The 21,631-nt window shown below is 31.6% G+C and overlaps 1 protein-coding gene across 1 annotated transcript in view; it reads right to left on the bottom strand.

The window, feature by feature from the left end:
- Window positions 1-217: 217 nt before the first annotated feature.
- Window positions 218-21,631, bottom strand: part of LOC139485382 (glutamate receptor-like) — a 29,476-nt gene continuing 8,062 nt past the window's right edge. The window contains exons 3-17 of the mRNA XM_071269831.1: window positions 17,501-17,746; window positions 16,506-16,702; window positions 15,641-15,694; window positions 15,143-15,250; window positions 14,292-14,459; window positions 11,015-11,122; window positions 9,919-10,032; window positions 8,955-9,167; window positions 7,861-8,207; window positions 6,573-6,771; window positions 5,888-6,132; window positions 4,944-5,055; window positions 4,390-4,527; window positions 2,334-2,447; window positions 218-1,388 (exon numbers count right to left, since the gene is read on the bottom strand). Of these exons, the coding sequence (XP_071125932.1) occupies window positions 1,314-1,388; window positions 2,334-2,447; window positions 4,390-4,527; window positions 4,944-5,055; window positions 5,888-6,132; window positions 6,573-6,771; window positions 7,861-8,207; window positions 8,955-9,167; window positions 9,919-10,032; window positions 11,015-11,122; window positions 14,292-14,459; window positions 15,143-15,250; window positions 15,641-15,694; window positions 16,506-16,702; window positions 17,501-17,746 (2,438 nt within the window). The 3' untranslated portion in view covers window positions 218-1,313. The remainder of the gene's footprint in view (window positions 1,389-2,333; window positions 2,448-4,389; window positions 4,528-4,943; window positions 5,056-5,887; window positions 6,133-6,572; window positions 6,772-7,860; window positions 8,208-8,954; window positions 9,168-9,918; window positions 10,033-11,014; window positions 11,123-14,291; window positions 14,460-15,142; window positions 15,251-15,640; window positions 15,695-16,505; window positions 16,703-17,500; window positions 17,747-21,631) is intronic.

Below are 21,631 nucleotides of genomic sequence, written 5' to 3' on the forward strand. Positions count from 1 at the left end.
AATATTCGTTCCATACGGAATTGCCTGTGAAATGCAGTTTTTAAATAAAATCCAATGTATATACAGGTAATCTTTTATGCGTTTTGACACAGTCCCCACATTTGTCAACCCCAGAATCGTAAATATACCTTTTCGTAACATGTCTACTAGAATGGCATACTTTTTCAAGTACCTTTTGTTTTGTTCTATACAACATATTATGTCTGCATATCTTTCAATTATTCAATAAAATATAAAGACTTAACAGCATATTTCAACCTAGAAAATGATTACTTCAAATTAGTTTTGAATGTGATAAATATATGTAATTTCTTTTTGTGTATCAAGTTAATTCATACTGTACCAGGCCTGAGTTGTTAGAATTTATACGAGAGATACGTGTGAATTATAAAATATAATTATAATGATTGAACCAATAATTAAAGATGACAACAATATACACATAACTACAATACCAGTCTAGATATAAAACAAACCCTCAATATAAAATACAAATAAAACAATTGTTTTTAAGATCGTAGACGACGGTATATTTTTGTTATGTTTTGTAATAATATTGAGATTTGTTTTATTCAAGTATGCTTTAAAAACGAAACCAAGCACAACACAATATAATAACATTATATGTAAGTTTCAATACGTTATTTTTGTTGGCTAACATCAATCTGCCGTTATTCTTAAAGAAACCTTCAATTTAAAATGTAACGTAACATTCATGCTGACACGAGCTTCTTCAAAAAAAAATTGCACAGGTACATAAAAGACAACAAATGATAGAAATCGTGTTCGCATAGTCCTTGGAAAAAAATGTAGTTATAAGTATTGAATAGTTAGTCTGTTCAATGAAAAGAACAAGATATAAAACTTAAGGATCTTGAGTGTTGCATATTTCCTACTTCAAATGCCCTTGCTTTGTGTATACATTCGTTCTTATATATTCTTATATTAAACTAAATCATAATTGTAATAAAAGTAACGAAAAGTGCATTGAAAGAACTGTCTTCCTAGTATGAGTTTTTTTCCATTTCAATTGCAGTTGGGTTGTTAAAAGGTTTTGAAATTTGAACATTACATAATTGCTTTGCACTTAAAACACATATAGGGAGTATATACAAATGACTTAGAAAAATCACCACTTTATAGGTTACATCGAATATACAAAGTCATGTTTTATCCATTTATACAATAGAAACAATTTGCAAAATACAAAAGCATGTAAATAAAGAATGTCTTTAAACTGTACATATGTAAAATGTATCACAAGTAACATCAACACGAGTGCCTCTAACTCCACACCAGTTGTTTATCTGACGTTATACTTCTGTATGAGTATTTGTGTCGACATAAGGGTCAAAACCAGGTAATTGTGTTGGTCCATTATATTTATACTACAAAAAAGTAATCATAAATAATCGAATTGATATCAATGGAAAGTGTACTTTTGCCTTAGATACACAGGGGATACATGGTTAAGTATGTCTCTATAGTAAACGTTACAGAAACATGTTATGTTGTTTTTTTTCTAAACATTATGTATAAGATAAATCATGAAATTCCTATTCAAATTATGCAAAGAATTTTCCTGCATTTTGATTTTGACATGCTTTAGGTACAACCACAAATTACTTATGGTTTTGTTTTAAAATAAGGAACAATCAACTTCAAAGTGATACATGTATTTTCCCTATGCTAGTTATGAGGTAATAAGTTATTTACCAAATTAAAAGATAAAAATGAGAGAAAACCATCATAAATTTGTAATTCGTTCAAGTTTATAGACTTTTACATAACCTTCCATACAGAAAATGATACAACGTGGTTTTGTTTACATAAAAAAGAAATTAAATCGTTCCATTACGTTGTATTCAGTTTTTTTGCAAACAATTCAGTGAGTATTTTTGCTTTTTGTTTGTGGTGAAATTATAAAATAAAGATCATTTAAATAAACTTTCTTCTTGTGTGTAATAACGTTGCAGTATATTCTTACTGTACCATGTTTGTAAAGGCATTTCCGCTTTGTATTTCAATGTTAATTAGTTGGAATTAAGTGATATTGTTGATGAATACAGTATATTAATAGTTTATTACAAATATCACATGAATATCAGGACGATCACATAATGAGGTGATTTGAATGCTGTGTTTTACTTTCACAAACAAGTTTTTTTTTTATTTTCTGGTAAAAGATTAAATTCTACAGGCGGACATTTTATCTCAACAAATTAATGACTGATACATGTATTAAGCCTTGTTTAAAAAATCAGTTCAAGTTTACAGCATTAATACATATTTTTAATTGAGATAAAAATACACGATCAGAAAGGCAGACTTACTGTTCCGAATGATCCTGAACTTTTTAAAGGAGTTGAAGCTTCAGGGTTGGTTGAATCTATAGATCCTCTGAAGGAAAGTCGAGCTTTTTGTCTAACGATTGTACCAAAAGTTTTCTGAAAATAAACAAATAAAACAAATATAATCACCTTAATAAAATTGAGAATGAAAATGGGGAATGTGTCAAAGAGACAACAACCCGACCATGCATGGAACAGACAACAGCAGAAGGTCACCAACAGGTCTTCAATGTAGCGAAAAACTCCCGCACCCGGCGTCGTCATTCAGCTAGCCCCTAAACAAATATATATGCTAGTTCAGTGATAATGAACGCTATACTAAACTCCAAATTGTACACAAGAAACTAAAATTAAAAATAATACATGACTAACAAAGGCCAGATGCTCCTGACTTGGGACAGGCGCAAAAATGCGGCGGGGTTAAACATGTTTATGAGATCTCAACCCTCCCCCTGTACCTCTAGCCAATGTAGAAAAGTAAACGCATAACAATGCGCACATTAACATTCAGTCCAAGAGAAGCCCGAGTCTGATGTCAGAAAATTTAACCAAAGAAAATAAACAAAATGACAATAATACACAAATAACAACAGACTACTAACAGTTAACTGACATGCCAGATCCAGACTTCAATTACACTGATTGAAAGATCTTCATCATATGAATATCAGGCACAATCCTTCCCGTTAGGGGTTTAGTATCATACCATCATAACATATATGAGAAGAACATAACCCGTGTCATGCCAACAACGGGTTCTGCACTAGCATGAGCAACATACATGTACGTACATTGCTCATGATAGTGCAGAAATATTCTTTTATCGTAATGAAAACCAAATTACTGTTGTAACAAATATAAAGACACAACAAAATATCGCTTGGTTTATATTTTTGAACAATGGGTAAGGATATCTATACAATATAATATGTATAAACAACTCATGTAGTTCTTAGATATTATAGTGTGTCCACCTCAAAATCACTCAATCTTTTTGTCGGCACTTCAATTCAGTACGGTTCGTGTTTGCCATTATAGATACTGCCTTACTTGTATATTACTAAGGTCGTATATACATGTACATATAGGCTTACGCAGTGTTTTCATTTTAGCGATATCGTTTAACATTGCAGGAGGTTTAACTATCCATAAAACCAGGTTTAACCCACCATTGTCTTCTTGATATGTCCTGTACCCAGTCAGAAATTAGGTAATTTGTTATCAAATAGATCATTTCTATGTATGTTGGCGCTTGTTTTTGATGCATTTTAATGTTTCTGTTGTTCTGTTGTTTTCCTTTTGATGCAGATGTGTTTCCTGTGTTTCCTTCGGTTTTGTAACACGGATTTTCTCTTTCAATCGATTTATGACTTTTGAACAGCGGTATACTGCTGTTGCCATTATTTATAATTTTATACTCCAGTCTCGCGTTTCGTCTAGAAAAGACTTATTAGGGACGCTTAACTAAAACATGACAGCCGAAAGTACAAAGTTGAAGAGCATTGAGCACCCAAAATGCCGAACGCTGTGGAATGTTTAGATTACAAATTAGCTACACTAGCATCTTCACAGATGTAATATTATTGTGCCACTTTTTCAGCAACTTCGTCAGTTTTATTTGCATTTGTCGATCCAATAAAGTACATTGTGTTGATGGCGGACTTTCATAAGTCAATAATCGATTGATTCAAAGATCGATTACCTGCTATACATATTGCATATACATTGTCGATATGTTGAAAGTTATTAAGTAGCATCTTAAAAGTAAACAACAAATTCATGAATGAAACAAAGCTCACTGGCAACATAACGCTCATAACAAACTTTTGTCAGATGATAATTACATAAATCTGTTATTAAATTAGAAATTCTTATGTGCACTATCGTCATATCCAATACCTTAAGCTTCTTAAGATAAGCTACAACTGAAACAAAAAGTAGATTGTTTGATGATGATGATAACTGTCAGTTTGTGCTTGTAGTTGTTCATATACACTTTTCTTTATTAAAGGATAAAAGGTCTATAATTTTCTCATACCTGAGATTTTCTGGATTCAGCTATTGACCTGTATAGGAATTCGAATCCAGCAATGATTACTGACAAACCTAATCCACCGATTAAAATGTAGAAAATTCCAGCAACATTATTCAATTTTAACTCAGCATTGCTACCATCCTTAATAAAACAGAAGTGAATTATGATTATTATTATTATTAACTAGTATTATTTTTGTTATTATCATTATCAATAGTCTATTAAAATGCATTAGTAATGTGTACAGTAAAATCGAGAATGGCAATGGGGAATACGTCAAAGAGACAACAACCCCAACAAGGAGCAGATAATTTTCACATTCTTCATGAATCGAACATTGTCTACGCAAAGTGCCTACTGACTTGGTCTATTAATCGATATATATAATTAACTACAGTAAATTGAGAATGGAAATTGGAAAGATATCAAAGTGCTAACAACCCGTCCAAAGAAGAAAACAACCGAAGTTCAACAATGGGGCTTCAACACAACGAGAGCACCTGCATGAATTTTGGTTTACATTAACTAATGTCTTAGTAAAATCGTATGTGGCTTACCAAGACAGTGGCATCATCTCCACATTCTGATCGCTCGTCCCACCACTTTTTCTTTAATGACTGTAAACGTCCTCTTTCCCTCAAGTTAAGAACTGCAAGCGTTAGTCTGTCTCTACAAGATGACATGATAATCATACTAACATTGCTTGTATCATTGAAAGGCATTGAATATATTTTAAATCAAAGAACAAAAAGTATTGAATACAAAAATCTGTTGGCGAAATTATATGTAATAAGACAGTCAAATATAAACGACAACACACATAGTAATAATATTATTATACAGTACCGATCATTTCACATATTTCAACCAAAGCTGTAGTTGGTAAAAGGACACAAAGGCATTTGAGTGGTCATATAATAAATTCGTTATTTCATACCATGGACATATATCGCTGCTTATATAGTTTGCTTTTCGGTCTTGTTTTATACATATTTCACATTGTTATTTCTATTTTCGACGGAACGCATGCGTTCTTTTCCTATCTTTCTGGTTTCAATGCTATGCACCTTTTTTCAATTGTTTTGTTGAAAGCATAAATGATGAACGGTATATATGTAGGCGCTTGTCTGATGAAGTCAGTTAATATATATATATCATTCATAATTTTGCGACCCTCAAAATCAATACGACTATTACATGTTTAAGATAAGGTATAATATATATTAGAACAAAACAATCAATTTATTTTAAAATAAAAAAAAAACAAATAAAAAAAGACAATTAAACAAACATACAACAAATTACAATATATAACTGCAACTTATTACAAAAGACAATACAAACTAAAACAGAAACAGATTTTTTTTAATGTAAACCTTGTTGATCTATATAAATCTGCTACATTGTATTAGAAATGTGGTTGACAAAGTTATTTAGCATAAACAAAATGGTACAAATTGAGACAGACGGAGAATGATATTTTATCAACATATAGTTATACCTTAAATTTGATCCAATCGGAGTTGCAATGCCGTAACCCTTTGAATCTAGATTACTTCCGACCTTCATTGTATCACATGGTTTTCTGGTGTTAATATATTCGTTTGTTGACGATTCTATTAAATATGCATATTTCCCATTTTCATCCCGGACCCTTTTCACCCCTTCTCGTGTTGTCTTTGCAAACACATCTTGGGCAGATGACATGTAAGCCCACATTCGTTCATAAATTGCTACTTTTGATTTCTGAAAGACAAATTTCTTGTTTAAAGAATCTGTTTGACTCATCATAATTGTATTTTCATGTACTAAGTAGGTGACTCTGGGACAACTGTTCCTAAATGAATAACAAAAACCAACAATCGATGAATGCGACAAGCATCCCACATCTTCTTTTATATAGTGAAGCAAATCGCGTATGACACTTTTGAAGACCTTAGGAATTGTTGCTTAGATTTAATACTTAAATTTAAGCAGTGAATATTATTGTAATATTGTAAGATTATTTATAAAATGGATTGCTACATATTAATAGTCAACAATATGCATATTTTAATTACAGGATTACACAGTGTCTTTATAATAGTAGCTTCTGGTAAATGCTTTAAATATACCTTTATTCTTAATAAAGGTTCAACAAATTTAACAGAAGACATTACATTTTTAAATCAAGATGCATAAGTTACCTTGAAGAAATTATAGGTGGTTCCGCCTTCATACACTCCATACTGAATACGTGTTTGTTTTGCTAAATCCTCTGCAGAATCAATAGGTGTGTTCATTCGCTCAACTGTGAGGAAAGCCGCTAAATTTGCAGTATAAGATGATATAATAATCAAAGTGAAAAACCACCATACACTACCAACAATTCGACCAGAAACCGATCTACAAAAATTATCTCAGTTAAAATGAATCTTTTAGTTTCTTAGAAATCTATTAAACTCTAAATTCAAATGTACAATATATTGTATTCTGTTTCGTTTATCTAATGTTCTTGTTATTGGTACAATGTCAAATCTTTATACTCGTACCCTCATACTCGAATCGTCCTGAACATGCATGAAAGGTTAGCCACAGGATGTTAGCAAACCAACAATCAATCAATAAAACTCGAAATTTATAAAAAAAAAATGATGGTTTTTTTCTAATATTTATCAAAGGTACCAGGATTATAATTTAGTACGCCAGACGCGCGTTTCGTCTACATAAAACTCATCAGTGACGCTCATATCAAAATATTCTAATTCATTCGTCGATTTAACATCTTATATCGGTCTTATCTCAAAATATCAGTTTCTCTGTTCATTTTGTAAACATTGAATTGTAATAAAGCAATCCATAAACGCTTTTGTGAAAGAAATGATTTTGTCATTCGTCTAATAGAAATTCCATACTTAGCGTCTCTCCATCAGTAATAAGATATGTATTCGATAAAACAATGAAATATGTGTTTTCCTTCAAATTCAATTTACCTTAAGTTGATAAAAAATACTAGAAACCAAGTTTGTTTAAAAATTGTGGCTACTTATTATACATGTACCACTTACAAACTTTATGTAGCAAAGACAACATTTCGACAATAAACTGACAGAGTAATTCGAAAATCTTATTATGTGTTTAAATGTAAAACAAATGTTGACGTACAACAAAAAATGTTTTGAACTGTGGATTCATTTATTTTCGTGGGTACTTATTTTCGTGGTTTAAGGGAAACTTGCATTTTCGTGGATATTTCATTTCATGGTTTAAGGAAACTTGCATTTTCGTGGATATTTGATTTCGTGGTTTTGCCAAAGTCTGCATACAGACCTATATAAAATTTGACACTCGTTGAACCTTTAAATTCGTGGTTTACCTGTATCCACAAACCAACAAAAATTGGTATCCAACTAATAATAATGTGTCCACAGTATTTTATCATGATTCAGATGACTTATTTTACAATTTATTAAAATTTAATATTATTAAACTTACTTAGGACTTATATCACACCCCTGTTGCATAAATGCACCCAAGGAATACCATAAACTATTAGATATTGTAAAGGCATTTTTTATTGTGCTGTTGTCTTCTATATGCCATTCTGTTGGACTAAATCTACTGACAAGGAATAATACTACACTAACTCCGACGTAGGCAAACAAAATGCACATCCAAATTTCATAGGACAAAGGGTCCATAAATGAAAAGGTGTGTGCTTTCTTGTTGGCTGGTTTCTTTATCATTATACTGATGCCTAAACTCATAAAAGGTTTCGTAAAATCGACGACTCGTTCCCGTTCTGATGATATTGTCATTGCCCCAAATGCTATATCAGCTTCCTAAATATGAAAAAAAGAACATAAACAACTTTATATAGCATACTGATAGTGTACTTCTTAAAGATCAGACTGCTTGGTTTACATTATCATTTAACAAGACTTTGCGATGCATGTTAGGTGAAAATTCGCACATCTGCAGTTTTTGTGAAGAACGGTTAGTCTACAATATATAATTTATTAATTGTTAATGTATTTTAATTCCTGCAGCTTCTTCCAGTTTATAAAGATGGTAATACAGTGATACTTCTACGGGTGACACTACAACTTATACTACTACTACTAATATCTAGTTCAACTATTTTGTTTTGTTTCAAATTATTATCAGTACAAGTCTTTACGAATATCAAATATATCTCAAGCAGCCTGTAATCCCTGTTGTTATGGCATGACATATAACCGTTAATGATTTTTTTTTCATATCTATTTCATTGATTATTCCAAGAGTAAGGTTGTATTTTATAATTAGAAATCTTTATTAAAAATTTAGTTTTCAAATTTATTTTTTTTCGTAAATCGTTTCAAATTAATATTATAATAATTTTGCTATACCATATGGTCCTTCAAGGTTGCATCAGCTCTTCAATGTCCCATTTGCCCTCGAGTATCACGGACAATGCAGTAATATTTGTACCGTTTATAACGCTTTGGACTAAGAGATCTAATGATTGTTAAATGTACTCACCCCTCTCACTAATTCTCCAATCACTCCATTCCATGTACCATCTAATGATTGATAAATGTACTCACCCCTCTCACTAATTCTCCAATCACTCCATTCCATGTACCATTTTCTAGTTCCTTTCCATACTGTTCATCTTTGGCAATGCATAATTTATATTTGATTTGCATATGTGCAGCAACAGCATCTATTAGATCTATAATATATCCTGTAAAATTTTCCCTACCACACATGGCGTTAGTTTGTTGTCCAAGTTCATTATGCATTACATAAGGTTCTTCCTGTTAAAGAATAAACAACAGCTATTATCAATTATAATGTTTCGATCCTCATTGCTCTTCAACTTTGTGATTGTTTGGATTTTTAAATATTTTGATATGAGCGTCACTGATGAGTCTTGTGTAGAAAAAACGCGCGTCTGGCGTACTAAATTATAATCCTGGTACCTTTGATAACTAATTAAATCTTTCATATTCATTTGAAATATGACTTGGACAAAATAGGGGAAACGTTCAACAAAAAATGTGGCTGTGTGCAATACAATTAACGCCGTCAACAGGGGAATCTCTGGTATTACAACGGATAAGAAGTACGTTATAAACTAATTCAATAGTTATGTTAAACATGACAATTAGATATAGGAGATAATTGTCACTATAGAAGAAAACCTGACTAAATTTAAGCTACGACAAAAGCTTCTTTATACATGTAAGCAGCTATCACTAATACGCTATTCAATGTATAAATGATGAAGTCTAAATCTGTCTAAACTGTAAATAAAGAAGAAAAAAAACAAAGACATATATAATAAGAAGAAGAATAAACTATTAGTAAGTAGTTGTAACTATGACCAAAATAAATGTATGCGTTTAAGAGACACGAGGAAGGCATTTACTCAGATGCTTGGATAAATTGTTCTTCGTGACTGTACTAGGGACAACTTAAATGTTGTGTATTATACGATTGACAGTCATATTATGAGAAATTTTTATATACATATATATACAGTGTAAGAGAAACGTTACTTGTCACCTTGACTGTGGTTATCCGCCAAATTATGTTCTCATTTGTATAATTCTGGTATTTTTTTTTAACCAGATCTGGTTTATGTAAGTTAAGCCGGTTTGGTGGATTAAAACTTCCAACCTATAAAAAAAAAAGAATTACGTGTTGTATGATTATTTGCCATTACTAATACATGTTCTCGTTTCTCGTTTTTATATACAATGTATGTTAGACCGTTGGTTTTCCCGTTTGATTTGTTTTACACTTGTAATTTTTGGGGACCTTTATAGCTTAGATGTTCGGTGTGAGCCAAGCTCCGTGTTAAAGACCGTACTTTGACCTATTCGTTCATAAATTGTGACTTGGATGGAGAATTGTCTTATTGGCACTCATACCACATCTTTCTATATCTGTATATACAAGAAGGAACGCTGATTATTTTATCAAAAACATATGATAATTTCAATACACTTAAGCGTGTTCTTATTTAAAACACAATTGGTGAAAATTTTCGATTTTATAAGCTTCAAGTTTTCGTCCACTAACAATACTTTGAAAATATATGTATATAGTTTACATAAGACGTTTCACGTTTTATCATCTTCAGAATGCACTCAAATTAGCCAAAATGAAATTTTGCAGGAGTGTGTTTTGTAAATGATTTGAAACATCACAAACTGCGATTGACAAGAAGATAAAGTACAGTCTTTTGTGACCTACTAAATTTATCGTTGCCGTAACGAATAGTCAAATGTCAATATCAATTGAAAAATCAGTCCATTCAGATGATACAAAAAACATGTCTAAAAGTGGAAACTAGATAACAGGCCAATACTATACGACAAAAAATTGTACTGCACTGACTTGATGTTATATGTAACAAACATTTCTTAAACTTTACCGCTACGTCTGACTTTATGGTTCAACTCCATTCCGGAAAAATTTACATAATATGTATATATTTGGCTATTGTTTTGCCCCCTTTCATTCATATTACTCCAAATGTTTTTACGTATTTATACAGGCATGGATTTCAAATGTTTATTTTTGGGCATTGTTGATGAAGGTCAATCCAGAAAAGAAGCATGGACTTTATATTAATTTTTCTTGTAGGTATACTCACTTTAGCTATTCCCATATCCATTCTTGTTTCATACAGTGGCAATACAAAATCTTTCCGCCATCCATTATTTTTAAATTTTATTTTACCACTGTTACCATTATATTCTTCCTAAAATACAACAAGTAAATGCATCAAATAATACGCTTGGCAGTGTCTTCTACTCATGAAACGTATTTAAAAAAACCGAGAAGTGGGATAAATATAACATCAATCAAACACCAACCCACAGTTGTTCTTGGCAGAATGTTTACTACTTTTAAAGAGTAATATGATTGTAAACTTTGTTTTCTAATAAACACATTTATCTTCTGACAAAATAACTAAGTTTCATTTTTCTCAGTCTGCTTCAAAATAAGGTTTATGTAGGTGTATGGTAATAACAAATCGTAGTAACAAGATTGTATTTGCATGACACGTTGTTCTTTGTTTCATATCACAATCAATTAGTTTGAATTGCCAATAGTTATACAAAACAAGTTTATGAAACAGTAATATGAATTGGCCTTGAAAAAAACGTCATGTAGAAAATATAAAATTATAAGTAGATGTGGTATGATTGCCGATTAAATTTTATTTTACAAGATACCAAAACAGTTAAAATTAAATCTATTGTTCAGAGAAAAATGATCTACATTAAAATGAAAATATAATGGGGACTAAGTCCCCAATAACAGTCGAAAAATCAATAAAAAAAGAAAAATAATCGGGAAAATTTTCCCGAAATTTTCATTGTACTAATGAACTCAAAATCGTTCAATTTTTTGGATGTCATGTTTTGAATTCCCGCATCTGCGCAGAAATCTATGAGTAAAATATATATTTATCAGTCTAGTATAAATAGAAAGGAACGCAATACCAATTTCAATTTTAATAATTCCTTGATATGAAAAAACGTTACCTAGTGATAGCGTTTCTTTGTTTACATTGCATATTATGTCATAACTTAAATAACGTCACAACTAAAATCTCTAACAACAGAACCAAAATCAGAAACGTTACGGTATTTCTGTTTCTTTTTTTTAACAAATACATTTAAGTTACAAAAAAATAATTTATACAGACTTCGTCCCCATTTACAGGTAACATAAATAAAAAAATGTGGTATGATTGCCAATGAGACAACTATCCACAAAAGACCAAAATGACAGTACAACACAGACATAAACAATTATAGGTCACCGTACGGCCTTCAACAATGAGCAAAGCCCATACCGCATAGTCAGCTATAAAATGTCCCGATAAGACAATGTAAAACAATTCAAACAAGAAAACTAACGGCCTTATTTATGTACAAAAATGAACGAAAAACAAATATGTAACACATAAACAAACGACAACCACTGAATTACAGGCTCCTGAATTGGGACAGGCACATACATAAATAATGTGGCGGGGTTAAACATGTTAGCGGGATCCCAACCCTCCCCTAACCTGGGACAGTGGTATAACAGTACAACATAAGAACGAACCATAAAAATTAGTTGAAAAAGGCTTAACTCATCAGATAGACATAAAATACAAGTGGACGTGGCCAGGTACTTATACATCCCGACACAAAAAAGACACAATGAACATATCTGAGAGTACTCGCAGTTATCTGACAGCTAGTTCAAAGGCACTAACACCTAATAAAAAACTCATGCTTCTAAGACTAAACTATCAATCCGTACACATCCAACATCCAATGGATTTAGTGTAAAGGCGTCATAAACAGCCAGAGAAAAGCAACAATCTCATGATGAGGGAAATTAGTTTCCCAACACCTCAAGATAACGGTAAGTGTTGTTGAATTTATCAATTAAATGCAATTTCGACGGGTCTTTACTGAGTTTAGTCATAAACTGTGATTCGTAACAGTACAAAAACAAGTCTGCTATTAAAGGGGCACAATTAGTGCCAATGGGGATACCTACCACCTATCGATAAACTTTGTTGCCGAAACGTACATAAATATTATCAAGGAGAAAATTAACAGCTTCAATCATCTCATCACACCTCCAGTAAGTGTATCTAGCATATTTACCTTTCTCATTAGAGAAGAAGTTTTAAATGAGTTGCAGCAAATATATCTACATTCAGCTTTACCAAACGACCATGTAATTAAATAGGAAAACTTTTGTTTAATAAGATAGTGTGGAAGTATAGTGTAAAGAGTAGAAAAATCAAAACTATTAACAGAATCAAAGGACCATCAAAAGCACGTAATTTATCTAAAACATCCAAAGAATTTTTTACACTCCAAAAATAGTTTATACCACTATGTCATGACCATACGCACATAAACAAATAACACAAATTCCAAGGGGAACAGCGCTGTTGTTAATTTCCCAATGTGACCTTCAATACAAAAGTAAATTTAAAGAAAAGGAAAAGAGAAAACTATCATATCATTGAAAGCTTAAGACGACCACTGCAGTTTATTTGGAATATATAAAAGAAAGACGAAAGATACCAAAGAGACATGCACACTCAAAAATAGAAAAACAAACTGACAATGCAATGGCAAAAAAAAACAAGACCAAAAGAAAAAACTACGGTATACAAAAAGTAAATTCACAAAAATACTGAACTTAGAGGAAAATCAATTCGGAAAGTCCATAATCACATGGAAAAATCAAATAACATATTCCTGACTTGGTACAGGCTTTTTCAAATGTAGAAAATGGTGTATTAAACCTGGTTTTATAGCGCTAACCCTCTCACTTTGATGACAGTCTCATCAAATTCCGTTATATTTACATTGTTGCTTTAACTAAACAGACACAATAAATAAAATAGTCAAAATATGGGTACATCAGTCATCTTCGTATAACAATTTTAAAAGAAACAATTTAAAAGAACACAAAAACATCTATCTACAAAGTTAACACATTCATTGATTTGGGTGTCTGACGTCAGAAAATTTTATTTAAGGAATGACTGTAATATTTTTTCTGTCTATGGAGAAATAACATAAAAAATTTGGTGCACACTGAATAACGCGCGTAGCAGGTTATTTAACAGTGTGCACCACATTTTTTTTATGTTATTTCGAATAGACAGAAAAAATATTACAGTCATTTCTTATAATTTAATTCTAAATTCCACTTTAAACCGTAGAAAACCATGAAAAAACGTTGATCACGTCACGGTCACATGACTAAATTATGTCTATGGGCTCATAATAAAATAACGTCAGCCAATCAGAAGACGCGTTACATCCAAATTAAATTATATGTCACATAGATTTGCAACACAACATATAAAACTAAGGATCTCAAGGATTTATTGTAGTTACCTTTCTTATCTGATTAAGAACTTTTTTTCCTGGACTGAATGTTATTCTACGTTCATTATCTCTACATTTCATCATTTCGTCAACTCTATGGATAGGAGTTACTTGTTCAATTTGCTTTAATGCTCGATGGAAAACCTTTACTGCATCTTTAACAAGATCATCACCAAACTATAAGAATGCATTTAGTATTTTACACAAAGTCTAGTAAATGGTGTTATAAAACATATCAAATAGAAACGTAATCTTAGACCCAGTGGTTGCAGTCTGCAAATAACCAATGATTCGATGTGGGTTTTTTCATTTTATTTTTATTCTATTTGACTGTGTGCACCCTATTTTTATTGACAAACTTGTGACGTATCTGCCCTAGCCGATTTCACAGCATTAAATTTTAGCTGAAATATGAAATATACATAATTTTCCATGAGTTAGGGCTAGTACATACAAATTTTATTGACGGGACTTGCCTATCGACAATCATACCGATGACAATATTGCATAGCCTCTTGCTTTTTAACTTAATATTACGTAATCATGACTGATCAAATTAAAGCAAATTTATTTTATGACAATTTTTCTTTTATATTTTGTTTTTAAAACGAAATAATTTTTAACACCATAATGACTATATTTTCGCTATTCAAAACGCATTGTTTTGGTACAGTAACCTTTTAAAGTAATGTCGCATGAGGTAGTTCCTATGTTCAGAGGGGATATAAAAATGTTTTGCTATCACATGTAATAGTCTCAACCCGTAACTATCGATTTATATATCAATATTGACATTATAATGAATACAGTGGAATTAATCTTCTTCAAACTACTAGTATATAAAAGGATTAAACACTCACTGTTTCCGTTCTGGTTGGATGTGATTCCCAGCCTTTGGTTTCTGGTAAGCTGAAACCCGACACATTCAGTCCTGCTGAAAGTACTGTTTCATTCATATCAGTCATCCCCTAGAAAACAAACGAGAAAAAAAAAGAAATGTATAACAAAACGTCACAGTTTGGCATGACATTATCAAATAATTTTGACCGACACACTACGTTTGGTTTTTTTTCTTCTGTTTATATTTTAAATTATCACATAAAACTGATTTTGATATCTTGATCTAGTATGATTTTATACCTGTTGACCATAGTTTGTCATTTCGGGGCCGTTTATGGCTGACTTTGTGGTATGGATTTTACTAATTGTTGAAGGTTGTACGGTGACCTACAGTTGTTAGTTTCTGTGTCATTTGGGCTCTTTTACAGAGTTGTCTCATTCGAAATCATACCACATCTGTTTATTTTTATCAATACTCTTTCATTTATACAATTTTCACCATGAAACAAAATGCTTACCAAGTCTATAATTAGAAAATGGAATCTGGTATTGCTAACATCCGGATCTTTTTTCTGTAAATAAAAAGAAAATTTCGGTTTTAACATAGAGTCGTATAGTTGTCACAAGTCATATTTTAATGTATAAGAATTAATGTATAAATGTGACTACATGTACATGGTACAAATGTATGTAATCGTCCAATTTTAATCAAAGATAATACGATATAATTTAATTTTGGATGTAATGCGTCTTCTGATTGGCTGACGTTATTTTGTTATGAGCCCATAGACATAATTTAGTCATGTGACCGTGAAGTCATCAACGTTTTTTCATGGTTTTCTACGGTTTAAAATGGAATTTAGAATTAAATTATAAGAAATGACTGTAATATTTTTTTCTGTCTATTCGAAATAACAAATGTGGTGCACACTGTTAAAACTGCTACGCGCGTTATTCAGTGTGCACCAACTTTTTTATGTTATTTCTTCATAGACAGAAAAAATATTACAGTCATTCCATAAATAACAAACGTAGGCAAGGGTTCATTGATTGATGTGTTTAAGGGTTGGTGTTTATTTATGTTATTGTGTGTCCGCTCGTGTGTGCTATATGAATGATTTAGAAGTGCAAACAAATTAAAGGTTGATCTTATTTCTCTCGATGTTATTTCCAGTACTCGTATTATTTTCTATCATGATATTATTCCTTGAAGACATATATTGTATTTTATTTCTCTTTCTATTAACACCTGCAAAACTTATTACTGGTACAACAACAAATGTTTATAAACAGATCATTTCTTAACTATTTAGTACAGATTGGAACGTCGTATGAAAAGGAACAAACAACAAAACATGAAGTACAAATGTCTAAAATACTCACTACTAATGAAATTAATTCCTCCGACTGTTCGGTTGTCAGATCTAGGAATACTCGTAAATCATCTTTTGTGTTTGTATTGTATACACTCCTCAGCTCTTGGTGACAATGACTCACAGATACAACTCTTTTAACATCAATGTCAATACTCATTTCTCTTTTATTGATGTCTTGAAAAAGTTGTTGTAACCGTACTAATCCTACAAACATAAAAACAAATACATGTAAATAATATTAGTATGGTTGCATGTCTACATGTTCTGACGGACGGACGGAAAAATGGAAAAACGAGAAAACATCATAGCGGGTTACAATTGTAGCCATTGGATTGAATATTAAAACCTACACGAAGTAGTTAAAACTCATAATGTAAAGCATAACTTTATATTCGGAATATGATATTTTGCCTAAAATTGATCTACATTATTAAGCTACAAAGTAAAAACTCCGCTGTTGGTTTCTTGAGAGTAATTTGAAGGAACAAAATATGAAAATTAATTTGGTAGAATTTTAAACTTTTCTTGTATTCATATTGCTTAAAGTATAATATTGAGTACTTAGCAAACCGGTTAATCATAGTAAAATGAACAGCTGTAAATTCTAGAACCAAACGAATAGAACTCAAAGTCGATATCATAATCTTTCATATTACATTGCAAATTAAAAAATATATAAGAACAAAAGTCAGCAAGGTTTTTCCTTGATAGCCTTTTTTATTCATTTAACCAGACATGTTATCAATATTTAAATCCTTAAACAAACATCATTGAAACACATCGCTTTTTAAAATAATAGCCAGGTACATAAGAAATGCAAACTACACTTTATAAATTCCATGCGTCCGACTCGCTTTTCCGACCTTGAGAGGGCCCAGCCTGTATAGTAAGGCAAGGTTGTTAAAAACTCCTATCATCCTCATCATTTTCTTTCCCTCTGCCTTTACCTTCACCGGGAAGTACAATGGTACTAACGACAAGGAATCAATAACTTTTACCTACCATCATCTGTTTCATATATATAGAATATTTTGTTCCATTCTTTAAGCTGAACAACATCAAGAAGCCCTGTAATATATGATGGTCTAATGTAAAGCTGGTATGGATCTGAAGACAGGGACTGTTGTGGCATACTCAACGATATAAAGGGAACTTTGAAAGTGTCAGTATAAGACTGTATGGTTGATAAAGCACAGGAATGAAATGCTCCAAGGATCCCGTATACATTCTGTTCTAACAAATCACAAACTGAAAAAATACAAATAGACATTTATATTATTAGTTTTGTTTTTCTAATCGAAAATTTTGCTTCTAAACATGATATGCAACAATAGCAAACGAATTATAAATGCTGTTATTTTAAAATGTGTTTTCTTATAAAACTTTCCAATATTAAGGGTATAGAAAACAGTAGTTCAATTTGATTTATTAAAGATTAAACATCAAAATCATTGTAGAACATATACTGTATTAACACTGTTTTCTAAAAAAAAATCACTTTAATAATACAATAGTTAGTCGTTGAAAGCAAGTAGGATACAAAACAAAAGTTACAAAGAAACGGGATGGTAATAACCAAAAGTAGTTTTTTAGTGTGTTATTTTTCTTTTTTGCATTCGTCGTATAGCCAAGGTCTTCGAATAATGATAGGACCTTTCATAGACTTTAAGTGCAGAAAAACAGCACGTATCCGGCATGGTTGTTACATTTATAAGCCCACTCGTTGTTACCTATATATCTGTCTTATTAAAACACTTAAAGCTAAAAGGCCATGATACTTTGTAATGTTGCATGTATGAATGTGTGTAGATATTATTTTTATATTAATATTATAAATGGCATACAACCAGGAGAACTACGAGTATAAAGGTCCACACACTATGTACAACCTAACTGGACGGGTAAAGCACATCCAGAATTATAAAACGGGCCATAAGGAGGTTTCTAAAACAAGTGTCAACTTCTATAAATAAATATTATTCGTACTTAACCAGCTTATACGTCAAAATAAATTCGTTCTACTTGCAGTTGATCAATTAATATATAAAACCCCAAATTTACAAAGCATGATTCCTTCAAGCTAAACTTTTATTTCAGCCAGTTTCTTATACAGATTTATTTTGTAACAACACTTTTATATATTTCACTGTCTACACTGTAAGTATTGAACATGTTGAACGTGCTAACACAATGCTACCCAAGAAATGAGAGTCATGAACAAAATTTGGTATCATATGTTAAACGAATGTAGGATAAAAAACTTAATTCATATAGTTTTTTTACTGACCCCCTACCCTCCTCTTAACTTAATTTGGGAAAAATTGATTGACCAATAAGGATATATATTAAAAATCGATGTCAATAAAACAAAACTTGCAGCAATTTTAAAATCCCCCTCCAAGCCCCAAACTATCAGTTGAATCAATTTTTTGTTATCCTTCATTGATTTTTTGATGTCTTCCCTGTAAAGTTAACAGATGAAGTTACATACTGAGTGTATGTACTATGAATTTTATTGACAGACAATACAAAGACATATTGCCGTAAATATCACTTTCTTACTTGCTTTTAATTACATGGACACGTGGTTCTCTTTGATATATTTCCAAATACTCCATAAACTGATAGTCATGTACATGTATGCTTTTTGATTTTAGTTCATATATATTTTTTGGAGTTAAGTATAATATTATAATTAACGTCCATTTTTACTGAAGTAGACTGTACACATTTTTATTTAGGGGTCAGTTGAGGCCCACCTCTGAATGCGGGATTTTCTGTCTGCATCGAAGACACGTTGGTGGCCTTCAGCTGTTATTTGTTATTTGGTTGGGTTGTTGTCTCTTTGACATATTCTCCATTTCCATTGAATCAATAGAAAATTTGGAAGATACAGAGGAAGGACAAATAAGCCAATTGCATATCAAAAACAAGAATGTGTCCCATTCGCACTATCATTTTCTATGTTCAGTGGACCGTGAAATGGGGTAAAATTTCTAATTTGGCATTTAGAAAGATCATATCATAGGGGACATGTGTACTAAGTTTCAAGTTGATTGAACTTGAACTTCAACTTCATCAAAAACTACCTTGACCAAAAAAATTTACCGGCATCGGGACATACGACTGGACTTACAGACGGACGGACGGACTGACGAACGGACGCACAGACCAGAAAACATAATGCCCATAAATGGGGCATAAAAAGCATTCCAGAAATAGTAGGTAAATACTTAGACGAGCAGTTGTAAATCATAACGTAGAATAAAACAAAAAAATAGATAGTACACAGAATACTAAAGTTTGATCAACATGAACCTTATAAAAACTTAACATGTATTAACGAAAAAGTAAACTACGAAAGCTTAAACTATGATAACTAGTTTACGGAAAATAGTTTTCTCTTTTAAATTCTATTGACTATTTTTGTTCTTGACAAATAAAAATATTTGAACAAGCTTGACAAAAGCATTTCTAAAAGATAGTTATCTGAAATAGCATGAAGGATGATACTTTATTTTAACAACCAACATTGATTTTCACTAATTGCAACAAATACATAAAAAGGAATTAAAGACCGATAGAGGATAGTTAATGTAAAAGCATTTTTAGTGATAGAAACAATTAGTACAATGTTGTGTCAGATTTGTAATAATGACTTTCAGAAAAAAAAGTACGTCATGAAATGTTTATCGGCAATGACATTTAACCGTAGAAGTGAATTGCCTTGCATGGGAATGTACAGATGAACTATCTTATGTATATATTGGTACACATTAGATATGACTAATAATATCTTTATCAGGAGTCACCCGGATGTCTGCGATCGATATAAGAGGGCATTTCCCTAATCCAATTTTACTGAAAAAGCTTTTATTGTCGAAAATATGGTGGAGACAAAATCGATTGCAGGGTTAATACTTGTCCCAGGAGAAACGAGAATTTAATACTATCCTTAACTTCATTTTACAATGCTGACTTCTAAAGATAGTTAGTTATTTCAGCTGAATAAATAACATGTAATTTAAGAATATCAAAATGGATTTCACATTAACACGAGAGCAGATTGTCAATATATGTAGAAATATTGCACATAAATATATCTCAATTGTAAATCACGTTCTTGCCATTTTAATGAAAAGTTTGTACTCCACTGACATTTCTATTTAGCTCATGTGTGACATTGTTTACTTTTGCTAAAAAAATACTTTTTAGTGTGTAATGGCATTGATGTATAATCTCGTACAAGCTCCTTTTTTAATCTGGTCATGGGCCAGTTATGGATTAACAAAAACAAAAATGTTTTCTTCCGGCTTAAGTATCACAAAGATTTTGTAATACCGGTACAGTATATATGAACGATAATGCAGAAAAACTTGTTCTTGCAAGTATTCTAGTACTGGTTCATCATGATAATTTCCATTACTGTTAAACTGCTACTTCAGGGGGTTTACACATTCCAATAGCCATTGTTGCATTACTGGCATTACTTATGAAATGCACTCATTTAATATTCAGTCTGTTTGAAAAATCCTGAGGAAATTAGGGCTCAGTATACACCTTCGTGCAAACTTTACCTGCTGTGAGGTGGAATTACAACACCCCGCCTCATTCTGTATGTATGTGCCTGTCCGAAGTCGGGAGCCTGTAAATCAGTGGTTGTCGTTTATTTATGTGTTACATTAATGTTTTTCGTTCATTTTTGTACATAAATAAGGCCGTTAGTTTTCTCGGTTAAATTGTTTTACATTGTCATTTTTGGGCCTTTTATAGCTCACTATATATATGAGGTATGGGCGTTGCTCATAGTTGAAGGCCGTACGGTGACCTTTAGGTGTTAATTTCTTTGTCATTTGGTCTCTTGTGGAGAGTTGTTTCTTTTCACGGCAAATATACCACATCTTCTTTTTTATATACATACATTTTTTGTGTACCTAATGTCGAATTCATATTCATTGTGCATTCTTAATTTATAAACGTTCATGGTTGAGCGTGAGTTCTAAAATACGTAATTAAAACAAGGAAGTAATACACAACATAGAAAACTAAAGACCAAGCAGCACGGACCCTACCTAAAACACAGGACGATTTCAGGTGCTCAAGAAGAGTAAGCAGATGCTGCTTGACATTTTC

This window comes from Mytilus edulis, chromosome 8 (assembly GCF_963676685.1).
Source record: "Mytilus edulis chromosome 8, xbMytEdul2.2, whole genome shotgun sequence".
Classification (NCBI taxonomy): domain Eukaryota; kingdom Metazoa; phylum Mollusca; class Bivalvia; order Mytilida; family Mytilidae; genus Mytilus; species Mytilus edulis.